We start from the raw sequence: 19,135 nt of genomic DNA, 5'->3' as shown, positions 1-19,135 counted from the left end.
CATGTTTTTCAATATATTTAGACCAAATAATAAAGAAAAAAATGCCCCTATATGACAATAATGATTGCTTTCCATAATCTCCAGAATCCACCCATTTCTTACCTATAAAATGAACAAAACTCTTAACCCCTTAAGGACGGACCCATTTTTTACCCTAATGACCAGGCTCTTTTTTTTTATTATTTAATATTTGACATGTGTCTCTTTAAATTGTAATAACTTTAGAACGCTTTTTCTGAGCAGAGCGATTCCAAGATTTTTTTCTGTGACATATTGTGCTTTATATAAGTGGTGCATTTTTATTGACATATGCAGCATTTTTTGTGAAAAATTCCAGAATAAGGGGAAAAACTGGAAAATTTCTGGTGTTTTTCTAATAATTTTTTTATGGTGTCCACTGTGCGATAAAAGTGATGTTATATTTATTCTGTGGGTCGGTACGATTATGACGATGCCCATTTTATATAGCTTTTTATGTTCTTTTTCCAATTCTGAGCAAAATTCTTTTTTCCCCTTGTTACGCCGAGCGCTCCGGGTCCCCGCTCCTCCCCGGAGCGCTCACGGCGTCTCTCTCCCTGCAGCGCCCCGGTCAGTCCCGCTGACCGGGAGCGCTGCACTGACATGGCCGTCGGGGATGCGATTCGCACAGCGGGACGCGCCCGCTCGCGAATCGCATCCCAAGTCACTTACCCGTCCCGGTCCCCTGCTGTCATGTGCTGGCGCGCGCGGCTCCGCTCTCTAGGGCGCGCGCGCGCCAGCTCTCTGAGACTTAAAGGGCCAGTGCACCAATGATTGGTGCCTGGCCCAATTAGCTTAATTAGTTTCCACCTGTGCACTCCCTACTTATACCTCACTTCCCCTGCACTCCCTGGCCGGATCTTGTTGCCCTTGTGCCAGAGAAAGCCTTTCCTTGTGTGTTCCTAGCCTGTGTTCCAGACCTCCTGCCGTTGCCCCTGACTACGATCCTTGCTGCCTGCCCTGACCTTCTGCTACGTCCGACCTTGCTCTTGCCTTATCCCTTGTACCATGCCTATCTCAGCAGTCAGAGAGGTTGAGCCGTTGCCGGTGGATACGACCTGGTTGCTACCGCCGCTGCAAGACCATCCCGCTTTGCGGCGGGCTCTGGTGAAAACCAGTAGCTACTTAGAACCGGTCCACCGACACGGTCCACGCCAAACCCTCTCTGACACAGAGGATCCACCTCCTGCCTGCCGAATCGTGACACCCCTTTTTGTGTTATCATTTTCTGACAGCCGTAACTTTTTTATTTTTCGTCCGACGCCATTGAGTGAGGGCTTATTTTTTTGCGGGACAAGCTGTACTGTCTAATGGTTTCATTTTTGCAATACGTGCTACCTTGTGATCTTTTTTATTTTGCTATTTGCACCAAAATTGGCAAATTTTGCAATTTTGTTGTAGCTTTTTTACAGCGTTGACCGTGTGGGATAATTTACATTATAGCTTTATAGTACACATCATTAAGGACATGGCAATACCTAGTATGTATATGATTTGTGTCTTCTTTTTATAATAATACAGGGATTTTATTGGGAAATGGCCATTTTTTTGTTTTGTTTACACTTTATACTTTTATTGAGGAACCTTTTATTATTATAATTTTTTTTACTTTTACAGGTTATACTATGCTGCAATACATTTGTACTGCAGCACAGTATGACCTGATGAGCTGCACACAGTACAGCCTGTGCGATCCAGCCTCTTGCTGGATCTCACAGGCTTCTGTAGCAGGCAGACAGGAGGTCATCATCTGACCTCCTGCTGCCATAGCAACCAACGGTGACCCGCAATCGTATTGCAGCGCCGCCGTTGGTGAACAGGGGGAGGACCCTCCCCCTGTCAACACCATAGATGCCATAATCAGGATTGATAACGGCATCTATGGGGTTAATGCTGCTGGGACCGGTGCGATTGTGGCCCCGGCAGCTGTGGCAGGACCTCTGCTGTGATTGACAACCGAGTCCTGCCAGCGATCTCCTGCAGTGCATCACGCAGAGCAGGGACTTGCTAGGACATATGCATAGGTCCATTTGCGCTAACAAGCTAGCAACTTGGATGTATGCATACGTCCTGGGGCGGGAAGGGGTTAAAGGGGAACTCCGCTGGAAAAAATATTTTTTTAATCAACTGGTGCCAGAAAGTTAAACAGATTTGTAAATTACTTCTATTAAAACATCTTTTAATGCTTATAAACTTCTGTATGCTCCACAGGAAGTTCTTTTCTTTTTGAATTTCCCTTCTCTCTGGCCACAGTGCTCTCTACTGACACCTCTGTCCATTTTAGGAACTGTCCAGAGTAGGACCAAATCCCCATAGCAAACCTATCCTGCTCTGGACAGTTCCTGGCATAGGCAGAGGTGTCAGCAGAGAGCACTGTGGTCAGACAGAAAGGAAATTCAAAAAAAAAAGAACTTCCTGTGGAGCATACCGAAGCTGATAAGTACTGGAAGGGTTAATATTTTTTTATAGAAGTAATTTACAAATTTGTTTAACTTTCTGCCACCAGTGGAGTACCCCTTTAACACCCTATATACATATAAGCCTGTGTAATAGGGCCAGTAATAAGCTGACAAACAAGCAAACACTCGTTTGTTGTCTGATTTCTTGTTGCCCGCAAGTAAAGGCAGCAAATGGGTTCACAAACAGTTTAGCTAATAGGCATCTCACTGGCAAAACACCTATATTACTGAAGGTAATGCACTGATTTGCTTTCTAGTACCACCTCTCTACAGTATAGTGCGGTACTGTACTGCTCTTTTCCAGCGCTAGGATTAGTGCTCCTTTGGACATCAGTGAAGGCAGCTTTGGATTTTCAAACAGCCTGAGCAACTGTATTTACTATGGCTGCCCGAGAACCATTTAATATTCTAACTTGAAGAATTTCTGTATACGATTAAAATTGTAGAGCCAAAGAAGTCAGGAAATGGAAATATAATAGTGGTTAAGTGTTCATAACCCATAACAATGACATTGGAAGAGATTATATCATCTCAGATAACTCAATGTTATAGTAACCAATGGAAAGCTAATCCGCACTAACTGCTGACATTTGCAACATGCATTTTCTCCTTGTTCTACTTACATTTTACAGTCAGATGAGTTGTATAAACATAATAGGATAGTGGAATAGTAATCTGTAATGTGTAGTCTCCACTGTCTGAAGCATCCACGTTTGAGATCCGTAGAGATCCATCAGCCAATACTTTCATTTTCTTATTGAACTGGTTACCCGTGGTCAGACCTGAAGGATCATCAGGGTTATATGTCACAATATTTTGGGAGTCCAATATCCTATTTCCTTTGTACCAGTTAACCATTAGGATCTTTTCTGTATATTGAATAAGCAAAGTAACATTTTCACCCACTTTCGGTTCTGGTGGTTGTAATTTGATCAATACTTGGCACCAGCTGTTGTCGACCTGAAGATACAAAATGGCTTAAAAAAGAGCAAAGAAAATATTGGTTAGCCAATGAAATCACATGAAAATGTATTTGTACAAAACAGTAAGCTGCCCCTCAGACTGCATGGTTGTACACATAAATACTTTGAGTTATCCTAGAACACCGCAGTATCCCAGAACACTTTGGGGAAGATTTATCAAAACCTGTGTAGAGGAAGAGTGGTGCAGTTGCCAATAGCAACTAAGCAGATCGCTTCTTTCATTTTTAAAGAGGCCTTTGAAAAATGAAAGAAGCAATGTTATTGGTTGCTATGGACAACTGCACCACTCTTCCTCTGCACTGGTTTTGATAAATCTCCCCCTTTATGTATTGAGGTTGGTTGAGTGAAGGATCTGCTGTCAGAGTTGCATTGTTGGCCAAGTGTGAATATTCACTTGAGTTGATCTAGTGTGTCATTTATCACTGCACTCGTTTTACAATAATCTGTGTGATCATGTTAATGTTGTGTTTTTGTGCTCTTATATGTGAATGGTACAGAGTTAACCCAGCTTTCTAAATAACACACATGGCATAAGGTAAAGAGGAGAGACAGCACCGATCCAATCAGCGTGTGCAAGTAATCATCCGAGAATGCCAATCCGGAAAGGCATGCAAAAGTCCAAAGTGGGTACAGCACCAAACAGCTGAGGACTCAAGCTTGTAGATGGAGTGAGGCTTTATTTGCTATCCATGTGCAACGTTTCGGCAACAAACTGCTTGAAAAAGGCAGTTTGTTGCCGAAACGTTGCACATGGATAGCAAATAAAGTCTCACTCCATCTACAAGCTTGAGTCCTCAGCTGTTTGGTGCTGTATCCACTTTGGACTTTTTTTAACACACATGGCATATTAGTTTCTTCTTAACTAGTATTCAGAGTATTAGTTAACTATCACTTATTTAAACCTGCTTTGGAGATAGAGGAGTCGCATTGAGAGGGTAAAGAGAGAGTAGCCAGAGCAGGTACTGAGTAAGAAAGAGTGTTGAAGGGGTAATAAGTAAGAGCATGGGAAGCTTGTATGGAGTTAGTTTTTAAGGCCTACCATGGGTCCCACAAAACCAAGCCGATTCCTGTGAGGCACCATGATTAATAACTGGAGTCATCACCTTGCCCTGGGAAACATCTTTTCTGCAGCATTTATGAAGAAGACCAGTGTCAAGTCTCTTTTATTATATAGCTTATTAACAGGAGTGGATAACAGTTTTCAAGGACCCCTAAGCTGTCCATGACCTTAGTAAACCTCCAGTCACATCTTGTCTTGTTTGTAAGTGTACAAAAGAAGAGTACGGAGCACTCACCAGGTCTTTCTTGCCTCAACTTCTTTATTGTTCAGATGAACCAGCTGGCCTGGCGTGCAACGGTCTGTCGTCAGTCCTGTACCCCCACGTCCTATCCACCTGCTCCCCTACTTGACTCACCCCGCATGTTCAACTGAACAATAAAGAAGTTGAAGCAAGAAAGACCTGGTGAGTGCTCCGTACTCTTCATTTATACACTTATGAACTGGGACTATATCTGCTATTCCACGTGTCAGCACCAGACAGGTATAGCTTTATTTCTAGGGGCCGTGTTCTGCCATATCTTCAGTCTCCACACCTGCAGTTTACTATATACCGGGTGGTGCCGAGTATACTTCTATTTGGATTTGTCTTGTTGGTACTACTCCCAGTAACCCAGTTTAGCCTGCATTTATGTAACAACAAGGGTATCCCACTGTATTCAGGTGAACCCCAGGAGAAACTTAAGGAACCACCGCCATGCTAAATATTATTGCTGCCTCCCTATTGCCCCAGCTGTGTGTGCCAGAAAGGTGCCCTTGGGACAGTGGTCTGCTCTAGCTACTTTGACAACAGCAATGCGGGTACCCAGTATCTTGGCTGGCCCTACACCTGACACCGTGTGTTCTCTGGGTCACACTGTAAGACAATTAACACTGAAAAATTCTTCTGGGTAATTTTTGGCTTATTCACAGAACATGCCATAAATATCTAATAAACATGCATCTGTGTATATACCATAAATGTTGAGCTGGGAATACCCCTTTAACACATTTTTTATTGGCTATTAACATATTAGAAAGTGATGAAAAGTCATTCCAACAATTTATAGGGAAAACATGCTAATATTCCTTTAATTTGAATAAAACCTTGACTAAAAAAGCGACGTATAACCTCTTCGGTGGGGTTCGGTCAGCGTAATTCCAAGCGCAATTCCATTTGGAAATTACGCTTGGAAAATCCAGTGCAGAAGAATCCCATTGCTGTTAGTGAAATTCTGCTGCATAGTGCACACTACAGAATTTCAGTGGCAGTGTTTCTAGCACTGTAATTCTAATGCCAAAAGATTAATCTCATATCTTTTTTTTTATAGCTGATGAACTAGTTCAGTTTTTTTATACCATTATATTTGTAAGAGAAGTAAAAACATTTTGTATGATATCATCAGTCGCTATGATATTTGCATTACTTGGTTTATTTATAAAGTTATTGTTTCTCTGGGTGACTTTTCAGAATAAGCTGTTATGTGTGTTCAGTATGGGTAAAACACTGGGGGACATTTATCGAGGGATTTAGAGCCCTTTTTTTGCTTACAAAAGTTGCACAAAAAGTAGCATTAGCACCCAAGCAAATTTTTGTGCGACTTTTGGCTGTAAGCAAAAAGCTATAAAAGAGCTTACGAAAGTACGTTTTATTTTTCACTTTGCAGTGGTCAGGGATTTATCAAGTGCGAAAGGCGCATAAAAAGTTGTAAGCCCTCCAAAACAGCATAAATGTAAGCCAGCCTGGAGCAGGCTTAAAAAAATGGCTTTGGAGAGCAGATTTATATATTTCCCGCTGGCAGCCATGATCACAGCTCCAGCGGGAAATATGATATAACAACTGTACAAAGGAGGCAGGGATGGCCTCACTCTGCAACCACCCGGGCTCCATCTGATTCTCTCCCCCGCTACCCTAACTTAAAGGGGTTCTCCGGTGCTTACACATCTTATCCCCTATCCAAAGGATAGGGGATAAGATGCCTGGTCGCGGGAGTCCTGCTGCTGGGGACACCCGTGATCATGCACACGGCACCCCGTTTGTAATCAGTCCCCGGGTCTGATTACGGGTGACCACCGGGACGGCGGCGTGTGACGTCACGCCTCCGCCCCTGTGTGACGTCACGCTCCGCCCCTCAATGCAAGCCTACATTTTGTTTTGTCCTCATAGCCCCTCCTCATATCTCGTCCTCATATCCCAACCTCATTTCCCAACCTCATATCCTGACCTCATATCCCAACTTTATATCCGTGATTTGCAGCACATATCTGCTGTAATAAGTCAACAACACAACATAAAGAATGTCCTTGTATACTAGGCAAGCAAATGTTAATGAATGTGAAAAGAAGTGCAGAAATTTTGCCTAAAATAAACAGCTTGGGAAAATAAAGTATTCATTTCACCGAACATAAACATAAACAGAAAGGAGAATGTATGAAGGCTAACACAACTGTTACGCCGAGCGCTCCGGGTTCCCGCTCCTCCCCGGAGCGCTCGCTTCTCCCCCTCCGCTGCAGCGCTCCGGTCACGTCCTCTGACCCGGGGCGCTGCGATCCTGCTGCCAGCCGGGATGCGATTCGCGATGCGGGTAGCGCCCGCTCGCGATGCGCACCCCGGCTCCCCTACCTGACTCGCTCCCCGTCTGTTCTATCCCGGCGCGCGCGGCCCCGCTCCCTAGGGCGCGCGCGCGCCGGGTCTCTGCGATTTAAAGGGCCACTGCGCCGCTGATTGGCGCAGTGGTTCCAATTAGGATTATCACCTGTGCACTTCCCTATATTACCTCACTTCCCTTGCACTCCCTTGCCGGATCTTGTTGCCTTAGTGCCAGTGAAAGCGTTCCTTGTGTGTCCTTTGCCAGTGTTTCCAGACCTTCTGCCGTTGCCCCTGACTACGATCCTTGCTGCCTGCCCCGACCTTCTGCTACGTCCGACCTTGCTTCTGCCTACTCCCTTGTACCGCGCCTATCTTCAGCAGCCAGAGAGGTGAGCCGTTGCTAGTGGATACGACCTGGTCACTACCGCCGCAGCAAGACCATCCCGCTTTGCGGCGGGCTCTGGTGAAAACCAGTAGTGGCTTAGAACCGGTCCACTAGCACGGTCCACGCCATCCCTCTCTGGCACAGAGGGTCCACTACCTGCCAGCCGGCATCGTGACAGTAGATCCGGCCATGGATCCCGCTGAAGTTCCTCTGCCAGTTGTCGCTGACCTCACCACGGTGGTCGCCCAGCAGTCACAACAGATTGCGCAACAAGGCCAACAGCTGTCTCAACTGACCGTTATGCTACAACAGTTGCTACCACAGCTTCAGCAGTCATCTCCTCCGCCAGCTCCTGCACCTCCTCCGCAGCGAGTGGCCGCTCCTGGGATACGTTTATCCTTGCCGGATAAATTTGATGGGGACTCTAAGTTTTGCCGTGGCTTTCTTTCCCAATGTTCCCTGCATCTGGAGATGATGTCGGACCTGTTTCCCACTGAAAGGTCTAAGGTGGCTTTCGTAGTCAGTCTTCTGTCCGGAAAAGCCCTGTCATGGGCCACACCGCTCTGGGACCGCAATGACCCCGTCACTGCCTCTGTACACTCCTTCTTCTCGGAAATCCGAAGTGTCTTTGAGGAACCTGCCCGAGCCTCTTCTGCTGAGACTGCCCTGTTGAACCTGGTCCAGGGTAATTCTTCCGTTGGCGAGTATGCCGTACAATTCCGTACACTTGCTTCAGAACTGTCCTGGAATAATGAGGCCCTCTGCGCGACCTTCAAAAAAGGCCTATCCAGCAACATTAAAGATGTTCTGGCCGCACGAGAAATTCCTGCTAATCTACATGAACTTATTCACCTAGCCACTCGCATTGACATGCGTTTTTCTGAAAGGCGTCAGGAACTCCGCCAAGATATGGACTCTGTTCGCACGAGGCGTTTCGTCTCCTCGGCTCCTCTCTCCTCTGGTCCCCTGCAATCTGTTCCTGTGCCCCCCGCCGTGGAGGCTATGCAGGTCGACCGGTCTCGCCTGACACCTCAAGAGAGGACACGACGCCGTATGGAGAACCTCTGCCTGTACTGTGCTAGTACCGAACACTTCCTGAGGGATTGTCCTATCCGTCCTCCTCGCCTGGAAAGACGTACGCTGACTCCGCACAAAGGTGAGACAGTCCTTGATGTCTACTCTGCTTCTCCACGTCTTACTGTGCCTGTGCGGATGTCTGCCTCTGCCTTCTCCTTCTCTACAGTGGCCTTCTTGGACTCTGGATCTGCAGGAAATTTTATTTTGGCCTCTCTCGTCAACAAGTTCAACATCCCAGTGACCAGTCTCGCCAGACCCCTCTACATCAATTGTGTAAATAATGAAAGATTGGACTGTACCATACGTTTCCGTACGGAGCCCCTTCTTATGAGCATCGGATCTCATCATGAGAGGATTGAACTTTTGGTCCTCCCCAATTGCACCTCGGAGATTCTCCTTGGACTACCCTGGCTTCAACTTCATTCCCCAACCCTGGATTGGTCCACTGGGGAGATCAAGAGTTGGGGGTCCTCTTGTTCCAAGAACTGTCTAAAACCGGTTCCCAGTAACCCTTGCCGTAACTCTGTGGTTCCTCCAGTAACCGGTCTCCCTAAGGCCTATATGGACTTCGCGGATGTTTTCTGCAAAAAGCAAGCTGAGACTCTACCTCCTCACAGGCCTTATGATTGCCCTATCGACCTCCTCCCGGGTACTACTCCACCCCGGGGCAGAATTTATCCTCTCTCTGCCCCAGAGACTCTTGCCATGTCCGAATACGTCCAGGAGAATCTAAAAAAGGGCTTTATCCGTAAATCTTCCTCTCCTGCCGGAGCCGGATTTTTCTTCGTGTCCAAAAAAGATGGCTCCCTACGTCCTTGCATTGACTACCGCGGTCTTAATAAAATCACGGTTAAGAACCGCTACCCCTTACCCCTCATCTCTGAACTCTTTGATCGCCTCCAAGGTGCCCACATCTTCACTAAATTGGACTTAAGAGGCGCCTATAACCTCATCCGCATCAGAGAGGGGGACGAGTGGAAAACGGCATTTAACACCAGAGATGGACACTTTGAATATCTGGTCATGCCCTTTGGACTGTGCAATGCCCCTGCCGTCTTCCAAGACTTTGTCAATGAAATTTTTCGTGATCTGTTATACTCCTGTGTTGTGGTATATCTGGACGATATCCTAATTTTTTCTGCCAATCTAGAAGAACACCGCCAGCATGTCCGTATGGTTCTTCAGAGACTTCGTGACAACCAACTCTATGCCAAAATTGAGAAATGTCTGTTCGAATGCCAATCTCTTCCTTTTCTAGGATATTTGGTCTCTGGCCAGGGACTACAGATGGATCCAGACAAACTCTCTGCCGTCTTAAATTGGCCACGCCCCTCCGGACTCCGTGCTATCCAACGCTTTTTGGGGTTCGCCAATTATTACAGGCAATTTATTCCACATTTTTCTACCATTGTGGCTCCTATCGTGGCTTTAACCAAAAAAAATGCTGATCCCAAGTCCTGGCCTCCTCAAGCAGAAGACTCCTTTAAACGACTCAAGTCTGCCTTTTCTTCGGCTCCCGTGCTCTCCAGACCTGACCCTTCCAAACCCTTCCTATTGGAGGTTGATGCCTCCTCAGTAGGAGCTGGAGCTGTTCTTCTACAAAAAAATTCTTCCGGGCATGCTGTCACTTGTGGTTTTTTCTCTAGGACCTTCTCTCCAGCGGAGAGGAACTACTCCATCGGGGATCGAGAGCTTCTAGCCATTAAATTAGCACTTGAGGAATGGAGGCATCTGCTGGAGGGATCAAGATTTCCTGTTATCATCTACACCGACCACAAGAACCTCTCCTACCTCCAGTCGGCCCAACGGCTGAATCCTCGCCAGGCCCGGTGGTCTCTGTTCTTTGCCCGATTTAATTTTGAGATTCACTTTCGTCCTGCCGATAAGAACATTAGGGCCGATGCTCTCTCTCGTTCCTCGGATGCCTCAGAAGTTGATCTCCCTCCGCAACACATCATTCCACCTGACTGTCTGATCTCCACTTCTCCTGCCTCCATCAGGCAGACTCCTTCAGGAAAGACCTTTGTTTCTCCACGCCAACGCCTCGGAATCCTCAAATGGGGTCACTCCTCCCATCTCGCAGGTCATGCGGGCATCAAGAAATCTGTGCAACTCATCTCCCGCTTCTATTGGTGGCCGACTCTGGAGACGGATGTTGGGGACTTTGTGCGAGCCTGCACTATCTGTGCCCGGGATAAGACTCCCCGCCAGAAGCCCGCTGGTCTTCTTCATCCTCTGCCTGTCCCCGAACAGCCTTGGTCTCTGATTGGTATGGATTTTATTACTGATTTACCCCCTTCCCGTGGCAACACCGTTATTTGGGTGGTCGTTGATCGATTCTCCAAAATGGCACATTTCATCCCTCTTCCTGGTCTTCCTTCTGCGCCTCAGTTGGCTAAACAATTTTTTGTACACATTTTTCGTCTTCACGGGTTGCCTACGCAGATTGTCTCGGATAGAGGGGTCCAATTCGTGTCTAAATTCTGGAGAGCTCTCTGTAAACAACTTAAGATTAAATTAAATTTTTCCTCTGCATATCATCCCCAGTCCAATGGACAAGTAGAAAGAATTAACCAGATCCTGGGTGATTATTTGCGACATTTTGTTTCCTCCCGACAGGATGACTGGGCAGATCTCCTTCCATGGGCCGAATTCTCGTATAACTTCAGGGTCTCTGAATCTTCCTCCAAATCCCCATTTTTCGTGGTGTACGGCCGTCACCCTCTTCCCCCCCTCCCTACCCCCTTGCCCTCTGGTCTGCCCGCTGTGGATGAAATTTCTCGTGACTTTTCCATTATATGGAGAGAGACCCAAAATTCTCTCTTACAGGCTTCTTCACGCATGAAGAGATTCGCGGATAAGAAAAGAAGAGCTCCCCCCGTTTTTTCCCCTGGAGACAAGGTATGGCTCTCCGCTAAATATGTCCGCTTCCGTGTCCCTAGCTACAAGTTGGGACCACGCTATCTTGGTCCTTTCAAAATTTTGTGTCAAATTAATCCTGTCTCTTATAAACTTCTTCTTCCTCCTTCTCTTCGTATCCCTAATGCCTTTCACGTCTCTCTTCTCAAACCACTCATCCTCAACCGTTTTTCTCCCAAATCTGTTCCTCCCACTCCTGTTTCCGGCTCCTCGGACGTCTTCTCGGTCAAGGAGATTTTGGCTGCCAAAAAGGTCAGAGGAAAAAATTTTTTTTTAGTAGACTGGGAGGGTTGTGGTCCTGAAGAGAGATCCTGGGAACCTGAGGACAACATCCTTGACAAAAGTCTGCTCCTCAGGTTCTCAGGCTCCAAGAAGAGGGGGAGACCCAAGGGGGGGGGTACTGTTACGCCGAGCGCTCCGGGTTCCCGCTCCTCCCCGGAGCGCTCGCTTCTCCCCCTCCGCTGCAGCGCTCCGGTCACGTCCTCTGACCCGGGGCGCTGCGATCCTGCTGCCAGCCGGGATGCGATTCGCGATGCGGGTAGCGCCCGCTCGCGATGCGCACCCCGGCTCCCCTACCTGACTCGCTCCCCGTCTGTTCTATCCCGGCGCGCGCGGCCCCGCTCCCTAGGGCGCGCGCGCGCCGGGTCTCTGCGATTTAAAGGGCCACTGCGCCGCTGATTGGCGCAGTGGTTCCAATTAGGATTATCACCTGTGCACTTCCCTATATTACCTCACTTCCCTTGCACTCCCTTGCCGGATCTTGTTGCCTTAGTGCCAGTGAAAGCGTTCCTTGTGTGTCCTTTGCCAGTGTTTCCAGACCTTCTGCCGTTGCCCCTGACTACGATCCTTGCTGCCTGCCCCGACCTTCTGCTACGTCCGACCTTGCTTCTGCCTACTCCCTTGTACCGCGCCTATCTTCAGCAGCCAGAGAGGTGAGCCGTTGCTAGTGGATACGACCTGGTCACTACCGCCGCAGCAAGACCATCCCGCTTTGCGGCGGGCTCTGGTGAAAACCAGTAGTGGCTTAGAACCGGTCCACTAGCACGGTCCACGCCATCCCTCTCTGGCACAGAGGGTCCACTACCTGCCAGCCGGCATCGTGACAACAACTCATGCCTAGTCCTGGTCTCAGTTTATAACATATCTTATTGATCACTAAAGAAACATTAACATTTTGTTTAGAAATCTTCTCCAGTAAACTATTACATCATAATCTTAGCATCCTTAATAGAAATACACCTCTGAGGCAGTATCATGGGGTCCACACTATTTTTGCATTCTGTAGTATGGATCAAGATGCCATATGTAATTATTTCATTAAAACAAGTGCTTTTAGGTTAGGAACTGGAAGAAGGGTACAGCTGGAGAAGTAACAGGAATGTATATGAAAGCAATAATGGAAAAATACTAGTAGATAGACACAATACACACAAAAATCAAATGTGTGAATTATTCCCCCACTAAATTGTATCAGTTCTTGTTATATTTCCAATCTTACCTGCTAGAAATAATCCCCAGCGGTGCCATTTGACAAAGTCTTTATTGTAGAACATCTTTCCAAAGAGTTTCAGCTATCTCTGTACCACAGGCAGGCAGTAAGTAAATGTGTTGGCACAAAGGGCACTGAATGGGGACAGAGCGACAAGGAAACGTTTAAATTCTCTGGGATTTTTCAAGTAGTAATATAGGTTGACATTTTCAGTATCAGAACCAGTAATTAAGTATGAAGAAACTTTGTGGCCCTGCCCAGATCATGGCCATAGGACTTGCACAGATAATGCAAACAAGACTTACAAGGTCTAATTGGAATATACTACAATTAAATATAAAGCTAGAAGGGTGATGTATAAGAAATGCAAATTCTTATGTGTTAGTATTAATGGGACCTGATAGACCTGATATTCTGTCATAAGGAAGTGTAAAGTGCCGATCAAGTAAGCAAGTTATTGTTACACAATCTATATGAAGCTAAGTTTTATGTGAATGTATGGGCGGGACACTAAAAGTCTGACTAACAAAATGTCTCAATTTATCTACAGCATACTTCTCACAGCACATCAGATTGTTTGCTCTACCAACAAACCCTTTACAGAAAAATTTTACTTTTACTAATTTAATCAGCAACAAACAATTACATCAGAAAGCTCCATAAAATGCCTGTACAAAGCAAATATACATTATGAGGAGGAGACTTCTGAAAATGGTGGAATTCAGCGGCGCTGAACAGGAGCAGACACGTCAGGTAGGTACGAAGGTAGCTTTATTAAAACAATGCAACGCGTTTCACCGCAGGTGCGGCTTCATCAGACATTGCCTGATGAAGCCGCACCTGTGGTGAAATGCGTTGCATTGTTTTAATAAAGCTACATTCGCACCTACCTGAAGTGTCTGCTCCTGGTCAGTGCCGCTGAAACCCACCATTTTCAGAAGTTTCCTCTCCTGCTATTGCCCTACTCAGATGGCTGCAGACTGGATCTACCTCTCACTCACTCTGACCACTGTCCTGTGTGAGCTTACACAACCGCACTTGGTAAGGGCATTTTCCATTACATGTGTGGACCCTAAACCTGCGGTATTACGCTATGGAGCGTTCTCTCTTCTCTTTTTAGCTAATATACATTATGGGACTTGTTACGCCGAGCGCTCCGGGTCCCTGCTCCTCCCCGGAGCGCTCGCAGCATCCTCGCATTTGCAGCGCCCCGGTCAGACCTGCTGACCGGGTGCGCTGCAATATCCCTCTCAGCCGGGATGCGATTCGCGATGCGGGAGGCGCCCGCTCGCGATGCGCATCCCGGCTCCCGTACCTGACTCGTTCCCCGTCTGTCTTGTCCCGGCGCGCGCGGCCCCGCTCCTTTGGGCGCGCGCGCGCCAGGTCTCTGCAATTTAAAGGGCCACTGCGCCACTGATTGGCGCAGCAGGCTTAATCAGTGTGTTCACCTGTGCACTCCCTACTTATACCTCACTTCCCCTGCACTCCCTCGCCGGATCTTGTTGCCATTGTGCCAGTGAAAGCGTTTCCCTGTGTGTTCCTAGCCTGTGTTCCAGACCTCCTGCCGTTGCCCCTGACTACGATCCTTGCTGCCTGCCCTGACCTTCTGCTACGTCCGACCTTGCTCTTGTCTACTCCCTTGTACCGCGCCTATCTTCAGCAGTCAGAGAGGTTGAGCCGTTGCTGGTGGATACGACCTGGTTGCTACCGCCGCTGCAAGACCATCCCGCTTTGCGGCGGGCTCTGGTGAATACCAGTAGCAACTTAGAACCGGTCCACCAACACGGTCCACGCCAATCCCTCTCTGGCACAGAGGATCCACCTCCAGCCAGCCGAATCGTGACAGTAGATCCGGCCATGGATCCCGCTGAAGTCCCACTGCCAGTTGTCGCCGACCTCACCACGGTGGTCGCCCAGCAGTCGCAACAGATAGCGCAACAAGGCCACCAGCTGTCTCAACTGACCGTGATGCTACAGCAGCTATTACCTCAGCTCCAGCAACCATCTCCTCCGTCAGCTCCTGCACCTCCTCCGCAGCGAGTGGCCGCTTCCGGCCTACGATTATCCTTGCCGGATAAATTTGATGGGGACTCTAAGTTTTGCCGTGGTTTTCTTTCGCAATGTTCCCTGCACTTGGAGATGATGTCGGACCAGTTTCCTACTGAAAGGTCTAAGGTGGCTTTCGTAGTCAGCCTTCTGTCTGGGAAAGCTCTGTCATGGGCTACACCGCTCTGGGACCGCAATGACCCTGTCACTGCCTCTGTACACTCCTTCTTCATGGAGATCCGAAGTGTCTTTGAGGAACCTGCCCGAGCCTCTTCTGCTGAGACTGCCCTGCTGAACCTGGTCCAGGGTAATTCTTCTGTTGGCGAGTACGCCATCCAATTCCATACTCTTGCCTCCGAATTATCCTGGAATAATGAGGCCCTCTGCGCGACCTTTAAAAAAGGCCTATCCAGCAACATTAAAGATGTGCTGGCCGCACAAGAAATTCCTGCTAACCTGCATGAACTTATTCATCTTGCCACCCGCATTGACATGCGTTTTTCCGAAAGGCGTCAGGAGCTCCGCCAGGATATGGACTTTGTTCGCACGAGGCGGTTTCTCTCCTCGGCTCCTCTCTCCTCTGGTCCTCTGCAATCCGTTCCTGTGCCTCCCGCCGTGGAGGCTATGCAAGTTGACCGGTCTCGCTTGACACCTCAAGAGAGGACACTACGCCGCATGGAGAATCTATGCCTGTACTGTGCCGGTACCGAACACTTCTTGAAAGATTGTCCTATCCGTCCTCCCCGCCTGGAAAGACGTATGCTGACTCCGCACAAAGATGAGACAGTTCTTGATGTCAACTCTGCTTCTCCACGCCTTACTGTGCCTGTGCGGATATCTTCCTCTACCTTCTCCTTCTCTGCTATGGCCTTCTTGGATTCCGGATCTGCAGGAAATTTTATTTTGGCCTCTCTCATTAACAGGTTCAACATTCCGGTGACCAGTCTCGCCAGACCCCTCTACATCAATTCTGTTAACAACGAAAGATTGGACTGTACCGTGCGTTACCGCACGGAACCTCTCCTAATGTGCATCGGACCTCATCACGAAAAAATTGAATTTTTGGTCCTCTCCAACTGCACTTCTGAAATTCTTCTTGGATTACCGTGGCTTCAACGCCATTCCCCAACCCTTGATTGGTCCACAGGAGAAATCAAGAACTGGGGTACTTCTTGTCACAAGGACTGTCTTAAACCGGTTCCCAGTACTCCTTGCCGTGACCCTGTGGTTCCCCCTGTATCCGGTCTTCCTAAGGCTTATATGGACTATGCTGACGTTTTTTGCAAAAAGCAAGCTGAGACTTTACCTCCTCACAGGCCTTATGACTGTCCTATTGACCTCCTCCCGGGTACTACTCCACCCGGGGGCAGAATCTATCCTCTGTCTGCTCCAGAGACTCTTGCCATGTCGGAGTACATCCAGGAGAATTTAAAAAAGGGGTTTATCCGCAAGTCCTCCTCCCCTGCCGGAGCTGGATTTTTTTTTGTGTCCAAAAAAGATGGCTCCCTACGTCCTTGCATTGATTACCGCGGACTTAATAAAATCACGGTAAAAAACCGCTACCCCTTACCTCTTATCTCGGAACTCTTTGATCGCTAACAAGGTGCCCACATCTTTACCAAACTGGACTTAAGAGGTGCTTATAATCTCATCCGCATCAGGGAGGGGGACGAATGGAAGACTGCATTTAACACCAGAGATGGACACTTTGAGTATCTGGTCATGCCCTTTGGCCTTTGCAACGCCCCTGCCGTCTTCCAAGACTTTGTTAATGAAATTTTTCGTGATCTCCTATATTCCTGTGTTGTGGTTTATCTGGACGATATTCTGATTTTTTCTGCCAACTTAGAAGAACACCGCCAGCATGTCCGCATGGTTCTTCAGAGACTTCGGGACAATCAACTTTATGCCAAAATGGAGAAATGTCTCTTTGAATGTCAATCTCTTCCTTTTCTAGAATACTTGGTCTCTGGCCAGGGACTACAAATGGACCCAGATAAACTCTCTGCCGTCTTAGATTGGACACGCCCCTCTGGACTCCGTGCTATCCAACGTTTTTTGGGGTTCGCCAATTATTACAGACAGTTTATTCCACACTTTTCCACTATTGTGGCTCCTATCGTGGCTTTAACCAAGAAAAATGCCAATCCCAAGTCCTGGTCTCCCCAAGCGGAAGACGCATTTAAACATCTCAAGTCTGCCTTTTCTTCTGCTCCCGTGCTCTCCAGACCTGACCCAGCTAAACCCTTCCTATTGGAGGTAGACGCCTCCTCAGTGGGAGCTGGAGCTGTCCTTCTACAAAAAAATTCTTCCGGGCATGCTGTGACTTGTGGGTTTTTTTCTAGGACCTTCTCCCCGGCGGAGAGAAATTACTCCATCAGGGATCGAGAACTACTGGCCATTAAATTGGAGCTTGAGGAATGGAGGCACCTGCTGGAGGGATCAAAATTTCCAGTTATCATATACACTGATCACAAGAATCTCTCCTATCTCCAGTCTGCCCAATGACTGAACCCTCGCCAGGCCAGGTGGTCGTTATTCTTTGCCCGTTTTGACTTTGAAATTCATTTTTGCCCTGCTGACAAGAACATTAGGGCCGATGCCCTCTCTCGTTCTTCTGATGCCTCTGAAGTAGAGGTCTCTCCGCAACACATCATTCCTCCTGACTGTCTGATCTCCACTTCTCCAGCCTCCATCAGGCAAACTCCTCCAGGGAAGACCTTCGTTTCTCCACGCCAGCGTCTCGGGATTCTCAAATGGGGACACTCCTCCCACCTCGCAGGCCATGCGGGCATCAAAAAATCCTTGCAAATCATCTCTCGTTTTTATTGGTGGCCGACTCTGGAGACTGATGTTGTTGATTTTGTGCGGACCTGTACTGTCTGTGCCCGGGATAAGACTCCTCGCCAGAAGCCTGCTGGCCTCCTTCATCCTCTGCCTGTCCCCGAACAGCCTTGGTCACAGATTGGTATGGACTTTATTACGGACTTACCCTCATCCTGTGGCAACACAGTTGTTTGGGTGGTCGTTGATCGATTTTCCAAGATGGCACATTTTATTCCTCTTCCTGGTCTTCCTTCAGCGCCTCAGTTGGCAAAGCAATTTTTTGTACACATTTTTCGCCTTCACGGTTTGCCCACGCATATCGTCTCGGATAGAGGCGTCCAATTCGTGTCTAAATTCTGGAGGGCCCTCTGTAAACAGCTCAAGATCAAATTAAACTTCTCTTCTTCTTATCATCCCCAATCCAATGGGCAAGTAGAAAGAATTAATCAGGTCCTGGGTGACTATTTACGGCATTTTGTTTCCTCCCGCCAGGATGACTGGGCAGATCTTCTACCATGGGCCGAATTCTCATACAACTTCAGAGTCTCCGAATCTTCTGCTAAATCCCCATTTTTCGTGGTGTACGGCCGTCACCCTCTTCCCCCCCTCCGTACTCCCTTGCCCTCTGGTTTGCCCGCTGTGGATGAAGTGACTCGTGATCTTTCCACCATATGGAAAGAGACCCAAAATTCTCTTTTACAGGCTTCATCCCGGATGAAAAGTTTTGCCGATAAGAAAAGAAGAACTCCCCCCATTTTTGCTCCCGGAGACAAGGTATGGCTCTCCGCTAAATATGTCCGCTTTCGTGTCCCCAGTTACAAACTGGGACCACGCTATTTTGGCCCTTTCAAAGTCTTGTGCCAGATTAACCCTGTCTCTTACAAACTCCTTCTTCCTCCTTCTCTTTGTATTCCCAATGCCTTCCATGTCTCTCTCCTTAAACCACTCGTCATTAACCGCTTCTCTCCCAAACTTGTTTCCCCCACTCCTGTTTCCGGTTCTTCTGACGTCTTCTCCGTGAAGGAGATTCTGGCCTCCAAGACTGTCAGAAAGAAAAATTTTTTTTGGGTGGATTGGGAAGGCTGTGGCCCAGAAGAGAGATCCTGGGAACCTGAGGACAACATTCTAGACAAAAGTCTTATTCTCAGGTTCTCAGGCTCCAAGAAGAGGGGGAGACCCAAGGGGGGGGTACTGTTACGCCGAGCGCTCCGGGTCCCCGCTCCTCCCCGGAGCGCTCGCAGCATCCTCGCATTTGCAGCGCCCCGGTCAGACCTGCTGACCGGGTGCGCTGCAATATCCCTCTCAGC

At 48.0% G+C, this 19,135-nt stretch overlaps 1 protein-coding gene across 4 annotated transcripts in view; it reads right to left on the bottom strand.

The window, feature by feature from the left end:
- The window catches only part of LOC130361702 (carcinoembryonic antigen-related cell adhesion molecule 1-like), a 38,075-nt gene that overhangs the window by 14,211 nt on the left and 4,729 nt on the right, over nt 1–19,135 (bottom strand). For all 4 annotated transcript variants that reach the window (XM_056565019.1, XM_056565043.1, XM_056565028.1 and 1 more), the window contains 2 exons: nt 12,966–13,090; nt 3,101–3,454 (listed from right to left, as the gene is read on the bottom strand). In XM_056565019.1, the coding sequence (XP_056420994.1) occupies nt 3,101–3,454; nt 12,966–13,020 (409 nt within the window). In that variant the 5' untranslated portion in view covers nt 13,021–13,090. The remainder of the gene's footprint in view (nt 1–3,100; nt 3,455–12,965; nt 13,091–19,135) is intronic.

Source organism: Hyla sarda, chromosome 1 (genome assembly GCF_029499605.1).
Source record: "Hyla sarda isolate aHylSar1 chromosome 1, aHylSar1.hap1, whole genome shotgun sequence".
Lineage (NCBI taxonomy): Eukaryota > Metazoa > Chordata > Amphibia > Anura > Hylidae > Hyla > Hyla sarda.
This window is presented reverse-complemented; position numbering and strand designations above follow the sequence as displayed.